This window comes from Juglans microcarpa x Juglans regia, chromosome 3S (assembly GCF_004785595.1).
Source record: "Juglans microcarpa x Juglans regia isolate MS1-56 chromosome 3S, Jm3101_v1.0, whole genome shotgun sequence".
In the NCBI taxonomy this organism is placed as follows: Eukaryota; Viridiplantae; Streptophyta; class Magnoliopsida; order Fagales; family Juglandaceae; genus Juglans; species Juglans microcarpa x Juglans regia.
The window spans coordinates 24,774,631-24,801,434 of NC_054599.1; the positions used below are offsets into that span (position 1 = coordinate 24,774,631).

General features: G+C 36.2%; 3 protein-coding genes across 4 annotated transcripts; all 3 read right to left on the reverse strand.

Annotated features, from left to right (window-relative positions):
• Positions 1-807: 807 nt before the first annotated feature.
• On the reverse strand, positions 808-1,919 carry LOC121258386 (germin-like protein subfamily 1 member 13). The gene is made up of 2 exons (XM_041159896.1): positions 1,725-1,919; positions 808-1,492 (listed from the first exon to the last, which is right to left on the reverse strand). Exons 1-2 carry the CDS (start codon positions 1,855-1,857, stop codon positions 939-941), a joined length of 687 nt encoding a protein of 228 aa, XP_041015830.1. The 5' UTR covers positions 1,858-1,919; the 3' UTR covers positions 808-938.
• LOC121258384 (germin-like protein subfamily 1 member 13) lies at positions 808-22,397 on the reverse strand. Of its 2 annotated transcripts, XM_041159893.1 has the most exons (4): positions 22,196-22,368; positions 21,392-21,929; positions 7,263-7,267; positions 808-949 (listed from the first exon to the last, which is right to left on the reverse strand). In XM_041159893.1, the coding sequence occupies exons 1-3, from the start codon at positions 22,326-22,328 to the stop codon at positions 7,264-7,266; spliced, it is 675 nt and encodes a 224-aa protein (XP_041015827.1). In that variant the 5' UTR covers positions 22,329-22,368; the 3' UTR covers positions 808-949; position 7,263. The 2 variants fall into 2 exon arrangements, with proteins under 2 accessions (XP_041015827.1, XP_041015826.1); XM_041159892.1 differs by lacking the exons at positions 808-949; positions 7,263-7,267 and having other exon boundaries at positions 21,245-21,929; positions 22,196-22,397.
• On the reverse strand, positions 12,351-13,385 carry LOC121258383 (germin-like protein subfamily 1 member 13). Its single transcript, XM_041159891.1, has 2 exons — positions 13,252-13,385; positions 12,351-13,031 (listed from the first exon to the last, which is right to left on the reverse strand). Exons 1-2 carry the CDS (start codon positions 13,382-13,384, stop codon positions 12,478-12,480), a joined length of 687 nt encoding a protein of 228 aa, XP_041015825.1. The 5' UTR covers position 13,385; the 3' UTR covers positions 12,351-12,477.
• Positions 22,398-26,804: the final 4,407 nt, after the last annotated feature.

The following is a 26,804-nucleotide window of genomic DNA, read 5'->3' on the forward strand; positions in this document are numbered from 1 at the left end:
CAAAGAAATGAGACCTTCAGTGCAAAGGAGAAAAAGATAAGGGGACAAAAGATCCCCTTGTCTCAATCCCCTACTTGGATGAATAGGCCCCTTCGGTTTTCCATTAACTAACATAGAAAAAGACACAGACTGGACACAAAACATCACCAAAGAAATAAACTAACTGCAAATCCCATCACCTCCATCACCTTCTTTAGAAAGCACCACTCAACCCTATCGTAAGCCTTACTCATGTCCAATTTCAAGGACATATACCCTTGTTTTCCTTTCTTCTTATGCTTTAAAAGCAATTAGGAAATTGTTTGTAATCAGACGAGCAGGGACAAAAGCACTATGAATCTCACCGATAATGCAGGGTAATACAGCTTTCAACCGATTGGAAATAACTTCTGAAATCAATTTATAGGCTACATTACACAAACTAACGAGTCTATAATCAGCAACAACAACAGGATATTAAGAGTAATATATGTATGGTTAAGAGTTGAAGGAAAAGCACCTGAATTTAAAGCTTGTAATTTAAAGCTTAAATCATCTTAAAAAGCGGTTAGGTTGGTCTTTGCAATTTGGTTAGAAATGTTTTATCGATATTGTAATCCCAAGGTGTTTCTGAACTCCAGCTAGGATATCGGCTCAACTCAATTGCTTGGATGATTCTTTCGGAGGAAAATATTTCCCTTACAACTATCTTACATCTATTTTACTATTTTAATATTTTTGAACATTTTGTGGACTCTATGACATAGATCTACCACCTTCGCTGCGGTTACCCAAAAAGAACGAGAGAGAGAGAGAGAGGATAGTGCATAAATAAAATACCATCTTATTTCATTATAATTTTAATTTTATGAGTACGTTGCAACAATTGAAAAATAGTAAGTCTTAATTTCTTCGAGCCATGCATGCAATGAATCGTTATCGTTGTTACAAACATTTCTCTAATTGTTGTCTGACCAGAATTGTTTTTGAAGGTACTTGACCAAATTCTTGTCCACCTGGAAGGCCTTGGTGAGAACATCAGGATTGATTTTTGGGTCAGATCCGAAGATTGCATTTGCAATGGTGATGACTCCTGGATTCTGGCTGCTCAAACCAGCAAAGGCAACTGCGTTGGTCTTTCCCACATTCAACTGGAAGTGAATGAGACTAATTGGGAATACAAAGACATCTCCTGGGTATAGCATTTTGGTGAAGAGGCGGTTACCATCTCCGTTGGACGTGACAAATCCAACGTACAGAGTACCCTCTAAGACAATGAGAAATTCAGTGGCACGTGGGTGGGTATGGGGAGGATTTAGACCATATGGAGCAAAGTCAACACGAGCCAAGGATATGCCTAGGGTGTTGAGTCCTGCTAGATTGTCTACATTCACGGCAGTGACGTTTGACCCGAGAGGATTTGAAGTGTCTCTGGGAACGTTTAGTCCCGAGAAGTAGAAGTCATTGGCTGAGGCAAACTTTGGGTCCTTGCAGAACTTTCCATTCACAAATACTGCAGAAAAAGACAAGTACTGTGTCATCATCACAAATGGGATGTACAGACACTTCCCATAACAATGGGAAATAACATAAACGTACATTATATGATGCAGAAACTGACAGTATAGTTACATTAATCTATGGATTCATAACATGAGATAAAACAATCCATGCATGCAGATGCTTGAAATGATTTCTACTGCAGAACCTAATGATAATAATTAGTAATGATAATGTTTACGTACAAGCAGAAGCGGGATCCTTGACTGCAACACAAAAGTCCTGCAGAGGACTAGGGTCATAGGCAGAGGCGAGGGAGCAAGCGAAGGCCAAAAGGGCCACAGTTGTTACGAGGTACTTAGCTTTCATGATCTGCATGTTTGAGGATGTCTCTAGCACTTGCTTTTAGCGTTGTGTGAACTCTTGCTTGGGTGAGAGATGAGATGTGTTTCATGGAAACATGTCTATTTATAGATCGAGGGGGAGTCTGCAGTACCGAACGGGTCTATGCCTGTTTTCTTCTAAGCACGGATAAGATCAACGAGAGTTGGTAAGTCTTCTATATATGGTACTAATTAATCTATTTATAAATTTAATTAACATTAACTAATGTTGGCAGATATTGAAAACGCAACCAAATCGACCAAATCAAATTAATGGAATGGTTCATGATTTGATTTAGTATTTGTTGATCGATTTGGCCCAAATAAACACGAAAATATGACCGTGTAAGTTGACCGTGTCTTTTTCTCGGGCATGAAAATCTAATTTATGTATTCAAAATCTAGAAATATTAACCTAATGTACTTCAATATCACATCATGCATATATAGAGTTAATTATATTTTTTGTCTTATGCTAGCTGAAGTGTTTGTTGATCTGTACAAAATTAATATTTTTCCGTGGTAGTTTGAATTAAAAATTAATGATTTCTCAGAACTATATATCTAGCAACTACGTACGTACCATATATGCCAATTAGGCATTAATTGGCATGGTGGATCTAAAATGACGTCGTATGCTAGTTGCAAAAGTCCAGCATCAGCATTAATTAAACATAATGATCTATATTTTCTTTCCTGAAGTACGTACTGGCAATGATCTTGTAACGTCTCGGTCCCGTACGGGTTAGAGAGTTACTTCCTATCATTAACACTCACATTTCAACAATATAATTATAGATTACAAATTCCCAATATTATAAAGAAATTTCAATTCAAGTTAATTTTCTCAATGTAACCAATTTTCTAAAATGCCAAGTCATCATAGCACAATAAAATTTCTTAATAAAAATCTCAAATACTCATCGAGAACTTTCTATACTTCATCCACTACTTTTAAATCATCTCACCCAAAGCTCTAAAATCGTGATCCCTAGGTGAAATATCTAAAATTATCTGAAAAATATTGTGGAGATAAGGGGTGAGTTATTAACAACTAAATAAGCAGAGAACATATACTAGCATGCAAACATGAGCCTTTTCAGAAAGTTCAGTATGCAGAAACAAAACATTTCATTTTCATATGCAGATCTAAGAAATGTGTTTTTAGAAAATCTGAGCGACTTTTCAATCTTTCCATTCTCAAAAAATCAACTATTCATATATAAAGACATTTTTCATATTCAAAGATCATTTTCATATTAAAAAATGCTTTGGCATAACATAACTGAACATCTTCATCTTATCTTATAATTTCGTATCATATCATATACCATGTTTAACCTCCGTGATAGGGTTGTGATATCCTCGGTGGCCAAACCAGACAGTATCATATTGTGCACACAGGAAAGAACGCATAAAAGACCACTTTGTTTCCAAAGTGGGTGCACTCATATCATATCATATTATATTGGTACCAACCATATCACGAGAACCAGTATCATCATATCAGAACCATACTCAGAATCATAATGAAAATAGATAAGTATGCCAAAGGTTTTTCATATCCATATCATATCAAAACACGTGCTAAACATATCCATATAATTTCCATTTGATAAAAAGAACCAAATCATTTCATATCACATATATAAAAATCTCAATGATATCGTATTCGCCCTTTTGCATATTCCAGAAACATGTCAAATATTGCTTATATCTACACTATTCATGTCAAAAACATTTATTTTCTCTTTCATACAAATCTCATGAGTGAATACAAAATATATACTGAGGTTATTTTCACCTTTCTTTTTTAAAAAAAAAAAAAAATAACATGCACATTTTTACAAATCAACATCAATTCATTTTTTTTATGCAAATCAAGCATATGAACCCCGCTTACCTGCAAGTTACTAGAGCCTTGAATTTGACCTCTATCAATGTCACGACCTAAACAGAAAATTATTTGCTAACCTGTTAATACTCCATATAAATGCAAATTCTATAAAACTAACTAAATTTTGTGATTTTATTCAGCCCACACATGACATCGTTTTGCTTCAGTTTCAATACATGGTATAAGCATACCCACACAACCTCCAAAACCTAAACCTAACACGTCATGTCTAACCAATCAGCTCACTTTCATAACTTGTTACGACAATGACGGCCCACAATCGTTACAACCCAACATGACCCTCCATAACACAAGCCCAACAACCAACATTAACTCAAATTGTAACACCTAACAATTACAAAATCGCCACATCGTATAGTCTAAATAATCCTATTTATCCACCCAAATGACCATTTATCAATTCCAATAGAAACTTAAACATCCACCATAAGTAACGTCAAACCCAAAACATTAATATTTAAACCCGAAACAGCCAACAAATCTCAGCATAAACCACTCATACAAACAACTCCATCCTCCAATCCAACCGACCCCCTTACTCCTCGGACTCAGTTCAGCACAACCAACTAATTCACAGTAAATATGAGTTAGTGCAAAAATACATTTAAATCTCAAAAGTTCTTTGGAAAAATACTTATAGTGCTATAATATAATTTTTGAAGGATCACAGAGGTGCTAGAAGTGACGACACAATAATGTAACAGTGGAAAAATGCACAAGGTCGTGGGTCTCAAAATGTTAGATTTTGAACGGAGACAAACGAAGACTTGAGATTATTAGGGAAGGACTTAGGAATGTTGGTGAAGCTATGGTGGTAGTGGTTGGCCGTGGGTGGTGTCGTAGGCGGTAGTTGAAGTTCAAAAAGTTCAACTAGGAAATAGAGATGGATGGGCTTCACCGGTGGCAAATTAGGCTAAGGATGGGTGGGTTAGGTATCTAGGAGGCTGCCGGTGCTATGGTGAAAAGGTGGTGGCCAATGGCGGCGCGACGACGACACAAAAAAATGCACAACCCAAATGGGTTCTACACGGCCAGTAGAGAGAGAGAGAGTGTGTGTGTGTGTGTGCGTGTGGGGAAGGGAAACTGGGGTGGGGGAGGTCGCTGAAGGGTGGTGGACCTGGTGGGCTGAGCAGTGATGCCAGATGGCGACAAACGGTGGTGGGCTGGGGGGAGAGACGCACGGAGAGAAAATAGAGGGAGGGGGGTCGCATGGGCTGGGAGGCAGGGGAGGGAAATGAAGAAAAAGAAAGAAGAAAAGAGAAAAAGAAAATAGGAAAAAGAAAAATGAAGGGAAAGAAATAAGATCCAGTCTTTCAACTCGGGGTCTCAAAACTGATCCATCGAAAACGATTTCAAAACAATAATTTAATAAACTAATTTAAACACAGTGACTAAATAAAAATAAAATAATTAAATCTAACAATAAACTAATTTAAAATAAGGAGAAATTTAAATAATGAACAATAATTAATAACAAGAAAACACATTAAATTAACAGTTAAAAATCTCAAAATAATACCATGTAAATCATCTAAAATTTAAAACAAGAAAGCTCATAATCTTAATTAATTAAATAATTTACTTACTTAAATTACACGTAAATACGGGGTATCACAGATCTAGTCTCATGTTGATCCATTCTTCCCTAATTTACGGCCTATCTACAACATCAAAGATTAAAAATAAGTTGTTAGGGTCAAATTGCCTTAGCTTGATTAATGGAAAATAGGATCGATACATTTTCCAAAACTTTAAGTTTGAGAGTATCTCAGTCATGTGCATAATCCCGATGGCATGGCTGTGTATAGTATTCATTTGTTCTTCCTGGGAATGTGGGAAGTAACCCTTGCATATTTAGATTATTGCTTCTACTAACTCGAGCCATTTCCTTTTGACAGGGATTTTGTATATGGTTTCAACTTGAAGGGAGAAACTTATCTATACTTTTCTTACTCTTTTTAAAAAATAGATTACAATGCATCAGTCATATCGACACATAATTAAGACTCAACGTGCTTGATGACCATTAAGTTACTCTTGAAAAAAATAAAAGGACACATTTTCTGGAAATAAAAATACAACTTTGATAAATTAAAAGACACTCTTGAAAAGCTGAAAAGTCTTCTTTGTAAAATGCACAAAAGTCTAATTCATACATTGGATTTGTTTAAACTTCCAACACGCCCCCTCAAATCAAAACGTCATTATACCGAGCACGTATCTTAGCCTCATGAAAGTTTTACTAGATAATGACTTGGTAAAAAGATCATCTACTTCCTCAGTGGTGTGACAATATTGGAGCTCTATTGTCTTTTGCTTCACATGGTCTATAAGAAAATGAAACCTCGTATTAATGTGTTTGCTTCTCCCATGTTACACTGGGTTTTTTGCTAACTTTATAGCTTATTTGTTATAGACATAAATTATTATTGGTTCTTCCTGCCACATATTTTGCTTCACAGGTAGACAAAGCTACACTTCCTTGTTTCTTGGATGTCCAAGAAAATGTTGTTGAATTGAGATAGAACACATAGCCAGTAGTACTTTTTCTCTCATCTTGATCACTTCCCAATCACTATATGAATACCCAACTAATTTTATTCTTCACCATAAGCATAAAATAAACCAAAAATCCCGGGTACCTTTTATGTATCTCATTATTCTTTCTATAGCTAACCAATGAGGATGCATTGGCTTCTCCATATATCGACTCACTAGTCCAACTCCATAGACAATATCAGGCCTTGTGATAGTCAAGTATCTCAAGCTTCCAACCAAAGTTCTATAAAGAGTCATTTCAATGACTCGCCCATCACCTTCTTTTGACAATTTTGTACCTGTTGCAACTGGAGTATTTGTAGAGTTACAACCATCCATTTTGAATTTTTCTAAAAGCTCATCTGTGTACTTCTTTTGGCATATAAAAATTCCATCATGTTGTTGCTTCACTTCAATACCAAGAAAGTTGGAAATCAACCCATTGTCAGTCATCTCGAACTCCTTAAACATTGATTTCTTGAATTCCTCAATCATTTTCTCACTATTTCTTGTGTGTAAAAGATCTCAACATAAAGGCAAATGATTAGAAATTCACAACAATAATTTTTCTCCATATAGATTGCATGCTTATATGGACATTTGGTAAAGCCAGTCTGATGAAGGTAACTATCAATATGCACATTCCAGGCCTTTGGTGCTTGTTTTAAGCCATACAATGATTTCTTTAGGCGACACACTTTGTTTTCTTCTCTTTTCTTTATGAAGCCTTCTGGTTGTTGTACATACACTTCTTCTTCGATGAAGCCATTGGGGAAGACAAATTTGACATCAAGTTCGTATATCCTCCATCTACGATGAGCAGCAAGTGAGATCAACAATCTCACCGTATCAAGTCTTGCAACTAGCGTAAAAACTTCATCATAGTCAATGCCATACTTCTGTTTGTAGCCTTTAGCTACCATTCTCGCATTATACCGTTCAACTTCACCTTCTATAGTATGTTTGATTTTGGACACCCACTTGACACCAATAGCCTTTTTGGTTTGGTGGGAGTGTTCTCAACTCCCATATCTCATTCTTTTGGATGGCATAGATCTCTTCTGCCATCACTAATTGCCAACAATCTTCTTCTACAGCCTCTTAGAAGGTGAGAGGCTCTGATGCTTTATGCCATTTTCCCCGCAATACTCATCAAATTCTTTTGAGGTGTACTCACCACCTTGGTTAGAGCGAAGAGTTACAAGCTTGTGATCTCAACAAGAGCCTTAAATTCTTAAATATAGTAAATACAATGGACTTTTCTTTAAGAAAATAAACCCATATTTCTTTGCTGAAATTATCAATGAAAGTAATAAAATATTTATTACCTCCAAAAGACATGGGTTCTATTGATCCACATATGTCGGTGTGAACTAGTTACAATGGTTGTGTCGCTCTCCAAGACTTTTCACTTGGAAAAGGTTGTCATGATTGCTTGCCAAGTATGCACCCTTCACAAATGTTGCTAAGTACCTCTATCATTAGTAATCCATGCACCATGCCTGATGAAGATAGTAGCTTAAGGCCGTTGAAATATAGATGACCAAATAGAAGATGCCACTTCCATGACTCACTTTCTTTGATTCCATAAAAGCAATTCTCGAACTTTGTTGTAAGATGCAACTGGAACATGCGATTTCTAGTCATCGGAACATGAGCTACATTTCTTCCACGTCCATCTCTCAGAGTGAGAGAATTTTCCTCCATATGTTTGATGTATCTCTTCTCGAGCAATTGTCCAAGGCTAAGAATATTACTTTTCATATTTGGCACATAATAAACATCGGATATCTATTATCTCTTACCATTCTTTTGATAAATTTTTATCTTTCTTTTGCCTTCAACTGGGAGTTTGGATGAGTCTCCTAGGTTCACATTTCCACGAACTTCTTTAGTGAGTTCTTCAAATAGATCCTTCTTTCCACACATATGATCGCTTGCACCGGAATCAAGGTACCAAGCTTCGCATTATGAACTTGAATCATCATGAGCGAGAAGTAGGGTGGCGTCACTACCAACATCATTTGTTGTTTTTGAACCATTGGCCTGTTCACTGTCTTTGTGCCAATAATCTGAGGCCTAGTGTCCAAACTTGTTGCAATTGTGTGGATCTTCCTCTTCCACATCCATGTGTGGATATTCCTCTTCCTCGATTGCCTCCTTGTCCTTGACCTCTTGAATTTCTGCTTTCCTGCTGACTTTGGTCAGGTCGTTGGTGACTTCCATGCTCCCTCCCGCTGCCACATCCTCGGTTAGGTCTAGATTTTTCTCAACCATTTGGAGTCATTTTTTACTCAAGTGCTTGTTCTAGCACGGTAGAATTAACATTCTTTTGCATCTTTTGCTCATGTACTTGGAGAGAACCCATCAACTCCTTAATTGTAAGCTTCTTTAAATCCTTAGACTCTTCAACAGCTACAACTACATGTTCAAATTTAGGAGAGAGGGATCGAAGGACCTTTTCGATGACTTGAATGTCATCAATCTTCTCATTATTTCTTTTAGAACTATTCACGATCACCAACAATTGTGAGAAATAATTGGACACCATTTCTCCTTCCTTGAAGTGCCTCAAACTTGCCTCATAATGTTTGCAGGCGAATTCGTCTCACCTGTTCATCTCCTTTAAAAATGGATGCAAGAATCTCCCATGCTTGTTTACTTGTTGTTGCTTCTGCAAATTTTTCGAATGTAGCATCATCCAACCCTTGATAGAGTATGAATAATGCCCTTTTATCCTTCATTCTTTGCTCTTTACGTGCCTACTTCTCATTTACAGTGTATGCGGTTTCTTGTGCCTCCGTGGGCTCTGTAAATCCATCGGTAACAATCTCCTACAAATCTTGAGACCCAAACAGGGCTCTCATTTGGATAACCACATCCCATAAAAGGAATTGTTGTTGGACAAAGTTGGAGGCCATTTCCAGAGAAATTTGAATCTATCGTGACTTGGTGCTCTGATGCCAATTTGAATGGAGAAATTTATCTAAACTTTTTTTACTCTCGTTAAAAAATAGATTACAATGCATCAGCCTTTATATAGACACATAAGACTCATCGTACTTGATGACCATTAAGTTACTCTTGAAAAAAATAAAAGGACACATTATTGGGAAATAAAAAGACAACTTTGATAAATTAAAAAGACACTTTTGAACAAACAATGACATGGTTTGCTAACGAATGGCCATGGATAACATGACCCAATGCCACAACAATTGATAACACTGCAACCATCTTGTTGTAATGCTCACCAAATTCATCCTGTCATATTTGAAGTTTTGATTTCTTCAATTGTGTTTCTAATTGCACAATCTTGCTTGGAATTGATTCTTTCCATGTCTTTGTTGCCAGCAAAAAAATTAAAACATAACTGGGTAAGGAAGAAAAATAGTCATAATTGGACAAAATTAAAACACTACTAGTCAGTACATAAAAACATAAAATCACTAATAAAAAATAAGTTGTCATAAACCTAATGTGAATAATCTTCAATTTTGGACAAATACAAAGGTTTAAATCCAAACTATGACATCACAAGTTGCTAACCTTCTAACAAAAAATAATTTTGTACTGTATACTATGATTTAAAGGATGTCTAATGTTAGGAAGAATAACTTGTAGCCAAACTATAGCTAGATCATATCACTTGCCATCCCGTAAGAAATTGCCTAAAGGGACCTACAAATCTTGAAAATTGCTCTCAATGCATTTGATCACCTATCAACGGCTTATATAGAGAAAAAGTACTAACATAGACCAGAATCGAACAAAATGTTTTTCCTCTATTGACATTCAAATTTCACTGCCATCACAAAACAAAGCAATCAAATTATAAATCAATCGTCATAGATGGAATAAAGTAGGCAAAAACTCAATAAATCAAAAAACACCAACCCTCAAAGACACGATAAAGTAAAAATAAGAGAAAGAAACAAAGAGAAAACAAAGGAAACTAAAACAAAGATAGAGCGGAGCAACACATGAATAGCTGAGCATGTTCAAAGTTCAAACAAAAAAGAATTACCATGTATCCAACCCCTCTAAGTTTGCAAACCAAACCTCTTACTTGAATACGTTGTTGATACGAAGAACACCTACTCCCGAAATAACAAATCTGCCACACAAAAAAATAAATAGAGCATGAATACACAACACAAGTCTATGCAAACAAGAGGAATTTCTTTTAAAGAAAACTAGGAAATTAAGTTTATCGAGCTCTAAACCTAGGAGATGTGTAGAGATGAAGCAATAGCAATAAAAACACACGAGAGGGGGGGGGAGAGAGAGAGAGAGAGAGTTTGTAGGGGATGAAGAATATACCTAAGAAAAATATCAGTGGGTAATAATGATTCCTCTCATTCCCTACTTCACGAGTACACAACCCACCTCTCTCTCTCTCTCTCTCTCTCTCTCTCTCTCTCTCTTAGCTGTAAAATTTCCAAACTTCTTAAAGTCTGTGGCGCTTTATAATTTGTAGGACATTGTAGATTGTCCGAACAAATTTAAAAATTTCCGAACAGTAAAATCTCAAAAATTAGAGTGTTCCGAATTCCGGTCAAATTTCATTGAAATTTTAATGTTTGAACGGATTGTAAATGCATTCGAACATAACCAAACTCTGTTTGAACGGAAAATATTCTCGTTCGAAGAAAGTTTGTGAATTGAAAAAAAAAAATGACGTGTTCTACTTTCTAGGCAATATTTGGTTGAAATTTACTTTGGAACGAGATATAATCCATTTGAAAGTATTATACAACTTGAATGAATTTAAGATAGTTCAAATGTAGTTGTAATTTTCGAACACATTTGTCAATGTTTGAACATTTTTGAACATTTTTATTTTCATTCGAACTGGTTTGGTATTATTCAAACAGAATTGACACCACTCAAATGGATATAGTAAACCGTCTCAATGGGCAATCATTTTTAGGGACAACTGATTTCGTCTCTATATAGTATCATTCAAAAGATAAATTGTTGTTCAAATGGTATTTAAAAATCAGGCTATTTTTAGAATGAAATTTAGATTTTATCCCTAAATTCCCGGTTGTTCGACTACTTCGAAAATAAGTCCAAGTAGTCTAGCTGACACGGTTATGACAATGTTAATTTTTGTAAACACATACAGGAACATGTGGTCTCTAGGACCATGTATAGCGAGGAACGATAAGAGAAAAAGTAAAGAAAAAATAGAATCAATTACACACAACACAAGATTTACGTGATTCGACAATGTGTGCCTACGTCCATAGACTTGCAGAGAATTTTATTCATAAGAAAATCAAAGATATAGTGCGGCACTATAATAGTTTAATACAATACAGAGTAAACCCTGATTAGCTAGTTGGTATGGATTTGTAAACCCTAGTCGGTGGGTCGGGTTGTACCAAGAGTCAAAACAGCCCAAAAAACGAACATGTTTTTCTTTGTAATTCCTTAGAAGAACATCACTAAGAAATAAGTAAATGGAATCCATGTCTGAAAGGCGATACGATCTTTACAACATTTTGTACACTATAAGCAAAATACTCTATGGTTTTCATATATGCTTACATAGTTGTTTTTGAAGTGTTCCTTTTTTAATTTTATACGTAAGCTAAAATAAGTTGTTTTCCATGAAGTGTTAAAAGGCGGCTAGGTTCATTTTTGCTATTTGATTAGGACTGTTTTATCGATATTGTAATCCCAAGGTGTTTCTGAACTCTGACTAGGATATCGACTCAATTCAATCGCTTTGATGGTTTTTCGAGCAGAAAATTAGCTTACAACTCTCTACATCTATTTTACTATTTTATCTAAAATTGTAGTTTTATAAAATTGAGAATTTCTTTTTAATCAAGTGCTTGATTTCATTAGTTAATTACAAAAATGAGTTGTAAAGTACATAATTGTAAAACATTGTAAGTGTATCATTACTCCTTTCAAACATTTTGCAAGCCATATGACATAGATCTACCTCCATCACAGATGTTGCCCAAAAAGAACCACACACAGAGAGAGAGAGAGAGAGAGAGAGGATAGTGCATAAATAAAATACCATCTTATTTCATTATAATTTTAATTTTAAGAGTACGTTACAACAATCGAAAAATAGTAAATCGTGATTTCTTCGAACCATGCATGCAATGGATCATTATGGCTATTACAAACAGTTCTCTAATTGTTGTCCGACCAAAACTGTTTTTGAAGGTACTCGACCAAATTCTTGTCCACTTGGAAGGCCTTGGTGAGAACATCAGGATTGATTTTTGGGTCAGATCCAAAGACTGCATTTGCAATGGTGATGACCCCTGGATTCTGGCTGCTCAAACCAGCAAAGGCAACTGCTTTGGTCTTTCCCACATTTAACTGGAAGTGAATGAGACCAATTGGGAATACAAAGACATCTCCTGGATATAGCATTTTGGTAAAGAGGCGGTTACCATCTCCGTTGGAGGTGACAAATCCAACGTACAGAGTACCCTCTAAGACAATGAGAAATTCAGTGGCACGTGGGTGGATATGGGGAGGATTAAGACCATATGGAGCAAAGTCAATGCGAGCCAAGGATATGCCTAGGGTGTTGAGTCCTGCTAGATTGTCCACATTCACGGCAGTGACGTTCGACCCAAGAGGATTTGAAGTGTCTCTGGGAACATTTAGTCCCGAGAAGAAGAAGTCATTGGCTGAGGCAAGCTTTGGATCCTTGCAGAACTTTCCATTCACAAATACTGCAGAAAAAGATCAGTACTATATCATCATCACAAATGGGACGTACAGTACAATGGGAAATAACATAAACGTACATTATATGATGCAGAAACTGAGAGTATAGTTACATTAATCTATGGATTCATAACATGAGATAAACAATCCATGCATGCAGATGCTTGAAATGATTTCTACTGCAGAACCTAATGATAATAATTAGTAATGATAATGTTTACGTACAAGCAGAAGCGGGATCCTTGACTGCAACACAAAAGTCCTGCAGAGGACTAGGGTCATAGGCATAGGCGAGGGAGCAAGCCAAGGCCAAAAGGGCCACAGCTGTTACGAGGTACTTAGCTTTCATGGTCTGCATGTTTGAGGATGTCTCTAGCACTTCTTTTAGCGTTGTGTGAACTCTTGCTTTGGTGAGGGATGAGTTATGTTGCATGGAAACGCGTCTATTTATAGATCGAGGGGGAGTCTGCAGTACCGAACGGGTCTATGCATGTTTTCTTCTAAGCACAGAAAAGATCAACGAGAGTTGGTAAGTCTTCTATGTTGGCAGATATTGAAAACGCAACCAAATCGACCAAATCAAATTAATGAAATGGTTCATTTGATTTAATATTTGTTGATTTGGCCCAATCCGAAATAAACACGAAAATTTGACCATGTAAGTTGACCGTGTCTTTTTCTCGGGCATGAAATTCGATGATGATTTTGAGCATTAATTCTAGGAAAATCTAATGCATTACTTCAAAATCTAGATGTATTAACTTTGCCTCACACATATCTGGCCTCCAAATCCAATTATTTGTTGTTATCTCTTAGAGCTAGCTAATTTTTTTATTTTTTATTTTATCGTGCTAGCTGATCAAGTGTTTGTTCATCTGTACAGAATATTTTTACATGGTATTTGAATTAAATGATTTCCCAGAACTAGCAACTACGTACCATATGCCACAAGGCATTTGGTATATTCTTGTTCAACACACACGTACACACACACACACACATATATATATATATATGACTTATTCTAACTTTTTTTTATACCTGCCCTCAGTTGCTCTCTTCCAGAAAAATCATGAATATATTACCAATTATTAAATAATTAACAAGTATATGTTCATATATAATTAATTTGAACAACGGCACGGTGGGTTTAAAATGGCATACCCTAGTTGCAAAAGTCCAGCATCAGTAATGATCATAATCTATATTTTATTTCTTCCCTTACGGCCTATCATCTGCATCAAAGTTGCAAAAGTCCAGCATTAGTAATGGCTCAAGAAAAAATTTATTTATCATCCTAACTTCCATCATCCTCCCATCATCTCATGATATGGCATTAGATGATAGGTTTATAAGTGAAATATAATAAATAATCTCTAATCATCTAATGACATATCATAAAATGATGAGAGGATGATAGAAGTTGGGATGATGAGTAGCATTACTCATGGCTCAAACTGCCTAAGCTTGATTAATGGCAAAAGCAGTACTACTACAGGCGTTGTGCGAGGTACATATATTATTTGAAAAATATTAGATATAGTCATAGATCAGTACTTTCCAAGTGTCACATGCGTGCACTCCACTTGAAAAAAAGTTGATAAATGTGGAATTCACATAAAAATTTATTTCTTTAATGGTTTGCTCCACTATTTTTTTACAATGAGTGCGTGGCACTTACATACTTTATGATTGTATCAATATTCCTCATATTAAGTCAATTAATTGAGCCTCTTATTCCTTCTCGATGTTGGTTTCTTTTTATATATAAAAAAAAAAAAAATCGTTGTTTTGAACTTCTTATTTCTTACCATAAAGTTGAAGAGAAATGATATTTGCAATCATAGAGTATTCAAGCGCCGCGCACTCCTATTGAAAAAAGTGAATAAATATCAGATCCATATGAAAAAAATAATTTTTTAATAGTAAATCCTACTCTTTTAAAAAAAAAATGCGGCGCTTACATAATTCATGCATCTATCTAGCATTATTAATTCATTTGTTCTTCTTGGCAATGTGTGAAGTAACCACGCATTATATTGTAGCTGTTAAATATCAACTCAAGTGTGAACAGTAGCTCCTCAACAGTCTTAGATAGCTGCTCCAAATAACAAGCTTGTCTCTTACAGCCCCTTTAATTGTCTGTTTGTCTCCTGAAACTTCTCCCATAAAAGGAGATCATCTTGTAAACGAAATAGTGTCTGTGGGAAATACATAGAAGAGAGCCATTTATAGAGATAGAGATAATCTTGTTGGAGTTTATATATTTTGTATAAACACTTTGAAATCTATTGTTTCCGCTACAGTAGACGTAGGCAAATTACCAAACCACATACATATTGTCTCTATCTTGTGTTTGGGTGTGATTTTGGGTAATTTTGATACAACAATTGGTATCAGAGCTTTGGTTTTACGCTACCCAGAAAATTCAAGTTGATCCAAATCAGCTTTTGTCCACACTAGGAGGTTCGTCTTGACAAGGGGAACACGTTGCCTCAAATAGCATCGAAAATGGACGTCGGAGGAGCTCACACACACTCCTAGAAGGTCGGAAGGTGTGATTCCCATGCCAACGGTCGTCTAGAGCTTGAAGACGAGTGCAGAATACGCACCCCCACTCGCACAAGAGGTTGAAGACGCGTGAGATACACTCGCTCACGCACCCCCACGCCCTCTAGAGGAAGACGACACTTGAGATACACGCTCCCCCACTCTTGCCACGTGCTCCGCTGCTATTCCTGTTCGATCTAGACCGTTCGAAATTTCAAATCTATTTTGGGCTTGATCTAAGCCATTAAGAGTTCGATTTCAACTATCCAATAGTGCTTTCCAACTATTTGGATCATTCCGGACTCATCCGTATAGTTGAAATTTTGAAATTCATTTTCCAGAGGTCAGTAATTTTTTAGATGGAATCAGAAGGAAAAATTGTAGGTGATAAGAGCTCTGGAAATGCTAGTAGCTTTGAGCGTAGATCCATGGTGTCAAATGCCAAATTTGAAGTTAAGAAGTTCGATGGAACTAATAACTTTGGTATGTGGCAATGTGAAGTCATGGACGTTTTGATCCAACAAGAGTTAGAAATTACACTGGAAGAGAAATCGGAGGACATGACAGAGAGGGATTGGGACAAGCTTAACCGACAAGCTTGTGGTACAATTCGTTTGTGCCTTGCCAAAGATCAGAAGTATTTTGTCATGAAAGAGACAAAAGCAAGTGAACTTTGACGGAAATTGGAAGAAAAATACTTGACAAAAAGTATTGAGAGTCGCTTATACTTGAAGAAGAAGCTTTTCATATTCCAATTTCGAGAAGGTATGTCTATGTCTGAACATTTCAATAGTTTCAATCAGAGACTTGCTGATTTGCAAAACTTGGATGTAGAAATCCAAGATGAAGATAATGCTTTACTTTTATTAAATCCTTTGCCTGATACATATGAGCATTTGATTACCACACTTTCGTATGGGAATGAAAAGATTAGTTTTAACGATGTATATAGTGTTTTGATAAATAATGAGTACCGCTAAAAAGATAAGGAGGTACAGCTAAATACATCAAATGAATCCTTTACAGCAAGAGGGAGACCGAAGTCAAGGTATCCAGGAAAGAAGAAGGATTCTCAATCGAGAACATGGGCCACATCACGTGATTCACCAGTCAGCAGAAGACTTGCCAAAGATGAATATGCTTTTTGTCACAACAAAGGGTATTGGAAAAAAGGATTGTTCCAAGCTGAAGGGGCAACAGAAGAATCAACCCTCCACAGCCAATGTCGCCAACAGAGATGAAGATGCAGATATTACCTTAACAGGTTTATCATTTATTTGTCATTCTGATGAATGGATAATGGATTCCGGGTGTACCTATCACATGTGTCCTAATCGAGACTGGTTTATTGACTTCACAAAGATTGATGGAGCAGTACTTATGGGCAACAATAATGTCTGTAAGACTCAAGGAATAGGTAGCATTCGGCTGAAGCTGCATGATGAAACTGTCAAGACATTGACAAAAGTTCGATACGTTCCAGACTTGCAGAAGAATCTTATCTCACTTGGGACTTTGGATTCAAAGTAATTCAGAATCACCATAGAAGATAGAATTCTCAAGGTGGTAATGGGAATTCAGGTGACTATGAAGGGCTTAAGACAAGGAAATATGTACTTCTTGCAAGGAAGTACTGTTAGTGAAAGAGCTTCCACAGCCTGTGAGAAGCTAGATGAGATTGATGCTGACACCACCAGGCTTTGGCACATACGTATGGGGCACGCCGGAGAAAAAGCTTTGCAAACACTTGTAAAGCAAGGCTTACTCAAAGGTGCCAAAACTAATAAATTGTCTTTCTGTGAAAACTGTGTATTAAGGAAGCAGATGCAGATGAAGTTCGGAACCACAGTCCATAGTACACAGGGAATACTTGACTATGTACACTCTGATGTTTGGGGACCTACCAAGAATTCATCTTTAGGAGGTAAATATTGATTTGTAACATTTGTTGATGATTATTGTTGTCGTGTATGGGTGTACATGATGAAGCATAAAGATGAAGTGTTGAATATCTTTCTTGATTGGAAGAAGATGATCGAGACTCAAACCGACAGGAAGATCAAGCGGCTCAGATAAGATAATGGAGGTCAGTACACTCTAGACCCCTTCATAGAAGTATGCTGGAAAGAGAGAATTGTTAGACACTTCACTGTACGAGGAACACTAGAACAAAACGGTGTGGCAGAACGGATGAATCATACTTTGCTAGAGAAAGTACGGTATATGTTACTGGATGCTAATTCAATAAACAATTTTAGGCTGAATGACCCGCATACATAAACAATTCAATATGTATGCCTACCACCTCATCAACCGATTACCCGCATATGCCAATGACGGGAAGACACCCATTGAAATATGGAAAGGTACACATGCTACTGATTATGACTCTTTACACATTTTTGGATGTCCAGCTTACTATCAGGCTAAAGAAAGTAAGCTTGATCCTAGAGCTAAGAAAGCAAAATTCTTAGACTTTAGTACTGGTGTAAAAGGGTATAGACTCTGGTGCATAGAGTTAAAGAAGGTAATAGTCAGTAGAGATGTTACATTCAACGAGTCTGAGATGCTCAAGTCACATGAGCATAAAGACTCCCATAAAGGCAGCCATGATAGCAAAGCACCTTGTGAGTCACATAAGGTGAAGTTTATTACACCAAAAGAATTAGGAGTCGCTAATGGAGAGCATGGACAACTTGAGGTTGATAGTCTAGTCATGATATCTTCAAGCCAACCAGAATCAATTGCAACAAACAGGCCGAGAAGAGAGACACGTTTACCGGCACATTATGCAGACTTTGTGACGTATGCACTTCCAGCTAAAGGAGATCAGATCCCAACCACTTACAAAGAAGCCATACAGTCTAGTGAACAGACTGAATAGAAAAGTGCAATGAGCGAGGAGATGCAGTCTCTTCATAAGAACCAGACATGGTAGCTTGTGCCGCTTCCAAATGGAAAGAAGTCAATTGGTTGTAAGTGGGTTTTCAATTAGAAAGATGATTAAGCTACTAAAGGTGGGGTGCGATTCAAAGCTAGATTGGTAGCCAAGGGTTACACTCAGACAAAGGGAATTGACTATAGTGAGGTATTCTCTCATGTTGTTAAACATTCATCCATTCGGATATTGCTAGCTTTGGTTGCACAATATGATCTTGAGTTAGCCCAGCTTGATGTGAATATGCTTTCTTACATGGTGATCTGGAGGAGGAGATTTATATGTCTCAACCGAAAGGTTTTAAAGAAGCTGGTAAAGAAAAATTAGTTTGCAATTTGAAGAAATCTCTCTATGATTTGAAGCAGTCACCTCAGCAGTGGTACAAACGTGTCGACCGCTTCATGTTTGATTTGAAATACACTTGTTGCCAATACGATCACTGTGTGTATTTCGAACAACTTGCAAATGGATCTTTCATATATTTGTTTTTATATATAGATGACATGTTGATTGCATGTAAAAGCAAGGTGGAGATAGATCGATTGGAAGCTCAATTGAGTCAAGAGTTTGAAATGAAAGATCTAGGAGAAGCACGAAGAATATTGAGGATGGAGATTAACAGAGATAGGGTGAAAAGCACAGTTCACCTTACTCAAAAGCAGTATCTGGAGAGAGTACTACAAAATTTCAACATGAACTCGAAGACGAAACCGCTATGTACTCCAATGGCCCTATATTTGAAACTCAGTGCATTGCAGTCTCTTAAAAGTGATGAAGATCGGGACTATATGAAAAATGTCCCGTATGCAAGTGTTGTAGGAAGCTTAATGTATGCCATAGTGTGTATATGACCTGATATCTCCCAAGCCGTCAGCTTAGTCAGTAGTTATATGCATAATTCTGGAAAGACACATTGGTATGCGGCTAAATGGATTCTACGGTACATTCTATGGACCATAGATCTTGGTTTGAAGTTCGAGAAGAGTGAAGATAGTCTAGTAACTGGATATGTTGACTCAGACTATGCTGGTGATCTTGACAAAAGACGATCAATAACGGGATATGCATTCACTATGGTTGGAGGACTAGTTAGTTGGCGATCTATTTTGCAGTCTACAATTGCACTATCCTCAATAGAGGCTGAATACATTGCTATGACAGAAGCCGTGAAAGAAGCCATTTGGTTACAGGGATTGGTAACATATTTGGACTTTAAACAGTAAGAGGTTATCGTTTACTGTGACAGTCAGAGTGCAATTCATCTGGCCAAGAATCAAGTGTATCATTCTCGAACAAAGCTTATAAATGTCCGCTTTCACTTCATACGTGAGATATTAGATTAAGGGGACATTCTACTTAAGAAGATTGGCACTAAAGACAATCTAGCAGATATGTTGACGAAAGTCGTCACAGGGATCAAATTCCAACACTGTTTGGAATTGATCAATATCTCACACTGCTGACCACCTTAGAGTGCATTGGTGCCTTAGGGCACATTTGATAGCGAAAATCTCTCATGGCAGATATAACGAGTATTTCAAATAAGGGGGTGAAATCATTTGGAGGAAGCAACAGTTTGCAGCAGCTTAATATGGCACACATGGGTAGAGGGGTGATTGTTAAATATCAACCCAAGTGTGAATAGTAGCTCCTCAATAGTCTTAGATAGCTGCTCCAAATATCAAGTTTGTCTCCAAAATATCAAGCTTGTCTCTTACAGCCCCTTTAATTATCTGTTTGTCTCCTGAAGCTTCTCTTATAAAAGGAGATCATCTTGTAAACGAAACAGTGTCTGTGGAAAATACATAGAAGATGGCCATTTGTAGAGATAGAGATAATCTTGTTGGATAGAGATAATCTTGTTGGAGTTTGTATATTTTGTACAAACACTTTGAAATCTACTGTTTCCGCTATAGTGGACGTAGGCAAATTGCCGAACCACTTACATATTGTCTCTATCTTGTGTTTGGGTGTATTTTGAGTGGTTTTGATACAACAGTAGCTTCTGCATTCCCTTTTGACAGGAATGTTGTATCGTTTCAGCAGTTGCTCAAAGTTTTGGTCAATACTGTACCTAAAAAAATCATGAAAATTATATGCTGAATTTAAAGGAATAGTGATTGTGATATTCTGTAAATTGGTTGAAAAAGACTGAAAAGATGTTCAATGCACTGAATTAATCTTATTTTACTTAAATGAATTAAAACAGTAGCATTATGTGTCGATTAAGCCAAAGTAACCCTTTAGAGCTAAGGCTAGATCTTGGAGGCCTTCGACTAATCCACATTTTCAAACTCTGATTTAAACGTTTTGATAGTGCCAGAAAATCACTCAGAAAGACTGCAAGCAAAGTTGAAGAAGTGATGGCTAAAAAAAAAAAAATCTCAAGTAAAACAACCCAGAATGCATGTGGCCGGGTTTCTCGTGGAGTACTACTCCTGGTCCGACTACTCTGGTCTCTGGAAACACGTACGCCCAAGTAGTTTAGCAGAGAGGGTGATGACAATGTTAATTTTTGTGCACATATATAGGGACATGTGGTCTCTAGGACCATGGGCGTGTAACTATTCAACCCATTCTTTAGCTAGTCTTCGAGCTTACAATAATTATTCTATTCGAATATATTTTTTCTAGGTAATTCCTTGAGAAGAATATCGCTATATAAGAAGTAAGCATATGGAACAAAAAAGAACAAAAAAATAGAGAGAGAAAGAGAGAGATGATAGTGCATAAATTAAATACCATCTTATTCATTATAATTTTAATTATATGAAGTACGTTACAACAATCGAAACATAGTAAATCGTGATTTCTTCGAACCATGCATGCAATGGATCGTTATGGCTATTTCAAATAGGTATCTAATTGTTGTCCGACCAAAACTGTTTTTGAAGGTACTCGACCAAATTCTTGTCCACCTGGAAGGCCTTGGTGAGAACATCAGGATTGATTTTTGGGTCAGATCCAAAGACAGCTTTTGCAATGGTGATGACTCCTGGATTCTGGCTGCTCAAACCAGCAAAAGCAACTGCTTTGGTCTTTCCCACATTCAACTGGAAGTGAATGAGACCAATTGGGAATACAAAGACATCTCCTGGGTAAAGGATTTTGGTGAAGAGGCGGTTACCATCTCCGTTGGAGGTGACAAATCCAACGTACAGAGTACCCTCTAAGACAATGAGAAATTCAGTGGCACGTGGGTGTGTATGGGGAGGATTCAGACCAAATGGACCAAAGTCAACGCGAGCCAAGGATATGCCTAGAGTGTTGAGTCCTGCTAGATTATCCACATTCACAGCAGTGACGTTCGATCCGAGAGGATTTGAAGTGTCTCTAGGAACATTTAGTCCCGAGAAGAAGAAGTCCTTGGCTGAGGCAAGCTTTGGATCCATGCAGAACTTTCCATTCACAAATACTGCAGAAAAAGACAAGTACGGTGTCATCATCACAAATGGGACGTACAGACACTTCAGGTAATAATGGGAAATAACTGATTCAAAAAAAAAAAAAAAAAAACAATGGGAAATAACATAAACGTACATATGATGCAGAAACTAAAAGTATAGTTACATTAATCTATGGATTCATAACATGAGATAAACAATCCATGCTTGCAGATGCTTGAAATGATTTCTAGTGCAGAACCTAATGATAATAATAGTAATGATAATGTTTACGTACAAGCAGAAGCGGGATCCTTGACTGCAACACAAAAGTCCTGCAGAGGACTAGGGTCATAGGCAGAGGCGAGGGAGCAAGCCAAGGCCAAAAGGGCCACAGCTGTTACAAGGTACTTAGCTTTCATGATCTGCATGTTTGAGGATGTCTCTAGCACTTGCTTTTAGCGTTGTGTGTAGTATGTACTCTTGCTTGGGTGAGGGATGAGATATGTTGCATGGAAACATGTCTATTTATAGATCGAGGGGAAGTCTGCAGTACCGAACGGGTCTATGCACGTTTTCTTCTAAGCACAGAAAAGATCAACGAGAGTTGGTAAGTCTTCTTTATATGGTAATTAATTATCTATTTATAAATTTAATTAACATTAACTAATGTTGTCAGATATTGAAAACGCAACCAAATCGACCAAATCAAATAAATGAAATGGTTCATTTGATTTAATATTTGTTGATTTGGCCCATTCCGAAATAAACACGAAAATTTGACCGTGTAAGTTGACCGTGTCTTTTTCTTGGGCATGAAATTCGATGATGATTTTGAGCATTCTAGGAAAATCTAATGTACTTGAAAATGTAGATGTATTAACTTTGCTTCACACATCTGTACAGAATAATTTTACATGGTAGTTTGAATTAAATGATTTCCCAGAACTAGCAACTACGTACCATATGCCCCAAGGCATTTGGTATATTCTTGTTCAACATATATATATATATATCTCTTCTATTATATAAGTGGCTATTTAACGCCACCTAACGGAAAATCTTGTTTTCTGTTAGTTCTCTGTTAAAGTCACCTTTTTGGGTTTATAATTTTTCTTCTTTTTATCCTCTGCAGGTTGAAGCAGAAAAGGAAAACTGTGGACTCAAATCTCACGTGATAAGTCTGCAGATCCCAGTCCCAAACCAAAAAAGGAAAACGCAAGTCACCTTTTTCTTATCCTTATCCTTTTGGCTTTGCAGTTTTGGCAGATAATAGTTATTTTGAGCTTAACTAATTTTCACCTTTTTTTTTTCTGCAAATCCCAGTCCCAAACCAGAAAAAGAAAACGCAGATAATAGTTATTTTGAGTTTACTAATTTTCACCTTTTTTCCTGCAAATTCCAGTCCCAAACCAGAAAAAGAAAACGATTGAGACACTACAGCAAGTGACCTTTTTCTTATCCTGTTGGCTTTGCAGTTATCAGTAACAGAAACAGCAAGCCTATCTATGTCATAAAACGGTCTCAGACTCTGTCATCACAGCAAAATCACATCCATCAATTTGGTTGAAGTAGTGCAAAACTCACGGATAAAAATAAAATCGTCCTCAATGAAAAAGGAATATCAGTGCATGTTTAGTCAATTTTGCAGTTTCATTAGATTATTTTGGGTTTATTATTTTTCTACTTTTAAGTTTTGACAGTTATGTCAGTTCCTCTTTAGTTGTATACTTTTTCTTCTTTTTATGCTCTGCAGGTTGAAGCAGTCCTGCTCTGCAGGTTGAATCAATGTGGTATTCATTTCAATTGTGCTGTTTAAAAACAAAAACTCACGGATAAAAAAAAAATTACATCCTCACTGAAGAACAGGGAATAAGAAGGAATAAGAAAGAAGGAATAAAAAAAACAGAAAATAAAAGAAAAATAAAAATCATGTCAGGAAGATTTTTAAGTACAATACATCTAAGTGGATAAAAAAACTGTACAAAAAAAAAAATCGTACCCCTCACTAGACACAAAAAAACACATGCATGGGAGGAGAGGGGACACTGCAGTTTATAAATATAATGTGTTTTGAGAGACCAAACCTAACCAAACCAATCCACGTCTATGCAGCCTTTCTTCCAACTAAACAAATTCTGCTCTTTGCTCCTCATGCAACTTCACTTCCAAGTAAACAAATTCTTGTCTTTGCTAAGGATCAAACAAATTGTTATAGGTGAATAAGCAAATTTAGTGTTCATCTTTTACTGGTTGGGTGTTGATCTTGAGCAAAAGTCCTCTTCTTTCTATTTTTTATTTTTGCTGGTTTTTTTATGTTTACTGATGGTTTTTACTGGTGATTTGTTTTCAGCTGATTTCCCAGTTCTGTGAGGTGTTCTTGGGTGTGGATCAACTGAACTTGCTGTGAGTGCATGATTATTCAGTGTAATATTTTCTTATGGTTGTTTAGTATAGTGCTTTCTAACTTTTTTTTTTTTTTATTCATTGATTATTGCTTAGTATTGCCTTTGAGTTATTTTTAGTGGTTTGTTTTCAGAACTTGTTAGTTGATAACTTTCAGATCTGCTGATTTTTACTGTTTCTTTTCTGGCTTGTTTTCAGGTTCTTCTAAAGTGTTCTCAGCCTGAGATTTAAAAAGCTGGAACTTTCTGTTGTTTAATCACTGTGAGTGCATGATTGTTTAGTGTAATATTTTCTGATAGTTGTTTAGTATAGTGGTTTATGACTTACTTTTTTTTCCCCTTTTTATTCATTGATTATTGCTTAATATTATCTGTGAGTTATTTTTAGTGATTTGTTTTCAGATTGCTTAATATTATCTGTGAGTTATTTTTAGTGATTTGTTTTCAGATTTTGGAAGTGTGTTGTTGCTATCTTTCTAGGTGCTGAATGTGAAATAAGAGGGGAAAAAATGAAGTTTTAAACTAACTTAGTCATCTAGCAAATGAAATTTAAGCCAAAGTTCATGCCTTACATAGTGAAGATATAAGCTGAAAATGAAGGAAAAATTGCTGCAGCACAAGTAGCAAACATCATTGAGATGGGTTTAAATTGCAGCAGCACAAGTAGTATTTTGGACTCTAACAGGTTGGTTTAAACCTGTTACTTTCGGACTAAAAAGTTTATAATTATTGTATTATTATTACATGCACAATAACAAATATAATATAAGATATCATTTATTTCCTAATTTTACCAATCCAACTAAATAAGATAATGAAAATCATGTTAAATAGTGATACATAAGTGTTAGAAAAAATTTCCAGAGCATAAAATTTTTACAACTCATTCTCAAACAATCAATAAAATTGTTTCATTCCATTAAAAGTAAATTTTAGTAGTATAAAATTACTCTACATGAAATCGGATCAAAGCAACCAGTGCAATACACACAATATTCACCCAACAACCAGCAGAAATATATTACAGATGAATGTTAATTTCCCAAAATCAAGTGGTTTTTTTCTCGTTTGTAAATCTCCACATATTTCAGATTTGAAATTTGAAAGTAATTTTAACAACACAAGTCTAAACACAAAACCTAATAACACAAACAGAACCACAAAAATCCTAACTTTCGGATTCAAAAACCCTAATTAAACAATTACATAATATCATGAAGCAGATTTGAGATTTCAAAGTAATTTTAAAAAGACAAAAAAACTTACAATGGGAATCGAAGACAGAGAGTGAGGTGAGGCCGACGGTCCGTGAGTGGTATCACTGGTAGGCTGCGGCTAGGTTGTGTGAGACGGAGAGTGGAAAGCAGAGAGAGGACGTGGTGGTGGGAGAAACAGAGAGACTCGGAAACAAGGGTGGATGAGTTCGGCGAGATGGGTATGGCGGCGCATGGTTCAGCAAGAAGAAGAAGAAGAAGAAGAAGAAAGAAGAAGAAGAAAGAAGAAAGAAGAAGAAGAAGAGATGGGAGAAGGAGGGAGGGTTCGTGCGGCACATCAGAGAGCGGAAGAAAAAAAAAGTTAGGGTTTGAGCAAGAAGAAGAAGAAGAGGAAGAAGAAGAGAAGAAGAAGAAATGGGAGAAGGGGATGGCTTCGTGCGGCGCGATATGAGGGTGAGGAAAGCGGAAGAAAAAAAAAGTTAGGGTTTGAGCAAGAAGAAGAAGAAGAAGAAGAAGAAGAGAAGAAGAAGAAATGGGAGAAGGGATGGCTTCGTGCGGCGCGATATGAGGGTGAGGAAATTATGAAACCCTTAGGGTTTCATTTCAGATGTGCCAAAACGGCGCCGTCCGAAGGGCTGGGTTACTTCCCTTTTCTCTTATACGGGCTGGGCCCGAAGTCACCCACAAAATCTAACTAAAATAAATAACTATAAAAAGCCCACTCTCAAACAAATAAATCACTTATATGGGCTTCCTTTTTCTTTTTTTTTTTTTTTCTTTTAGATCTGAAAAATACATAAGTGTTAGAAAAAATTTACAGCTTAACTATAAAATGTTAAATAGTTTTTCATTACTGTATTTAAATGTTATTGTTGTTATTTAAAATGTTATTCATATTATTTTACTATTTTACAATAGTAAAATAAAATAATGAAATATTATTAGAAAATTGAAGTTTATATCATATATTATTGTGACACAGGAAGCTCAATCTGAAGAACAAAAATAATATATACGAAAATACATTAATACAAAATACACAATAATTTTTGCAATAGTAAAATAAAATAATGAATACAATCATAATAATAATAATAAATTGAAATTAAAGAGACAATAATAGTATAAAATATTATTAGAAACTGAAGTTTATCTAATATATATTATTGAGACACACACAGCCCAATTCCAAAAAAACACCTTAATACAAAATACACAATAATTTTGATAATAGTAAAATAAAATAATGAAGATGCTCATAATAATAATAAAAAAAAACGCACTCTCA

Bases quoted from the DNA above. Each gene is read 5' to 3' on its own strand.
- LOC121258386 (XM_041159896.1), bottom strand. From the start codon at position 1,857: ATGCAGATCATGAAAGCTAAGTACCTCGTAACAACTGTGGCCCTTTTG. The intron at 1,493-1,724 runs GTACGTAAACAT...CTTTTTCTGCAG, and splicing joins CAAGGATCCCGCTTCTGCTT to TATTTGTGAATGGAAAGTTC.
- LOC121258383 (XM_041159891.1), bottom strand. From the start codon at position 13,384: ATGCAGACCATGAAAGCTAAGTACCTCGTAACAGCTGTGGCCCTTTTG. The intron at 13,032-13,251 runs GTACGTAAACAT...CTTTTTCTGCAG, and splicing joins CAAGGATCCCGCTTCTGCTT to TATTTGTGAATGGAAAGTTC.
- LOC121258384 (XM_041159892.1), bottom strand. From the start codon at position 22,328: ATGCAGATCATGAAAGCTAAGTACCTTGTAACAGCTGTGGCCCTTTTG. The intron at 21,930-22,195 runs GTACGTAAACAT...CTTTTTCTGCAG, and splicing joins CAAGGATCCCGCTTCTGCTT to TATTTGTGAATGGAAAGTTC.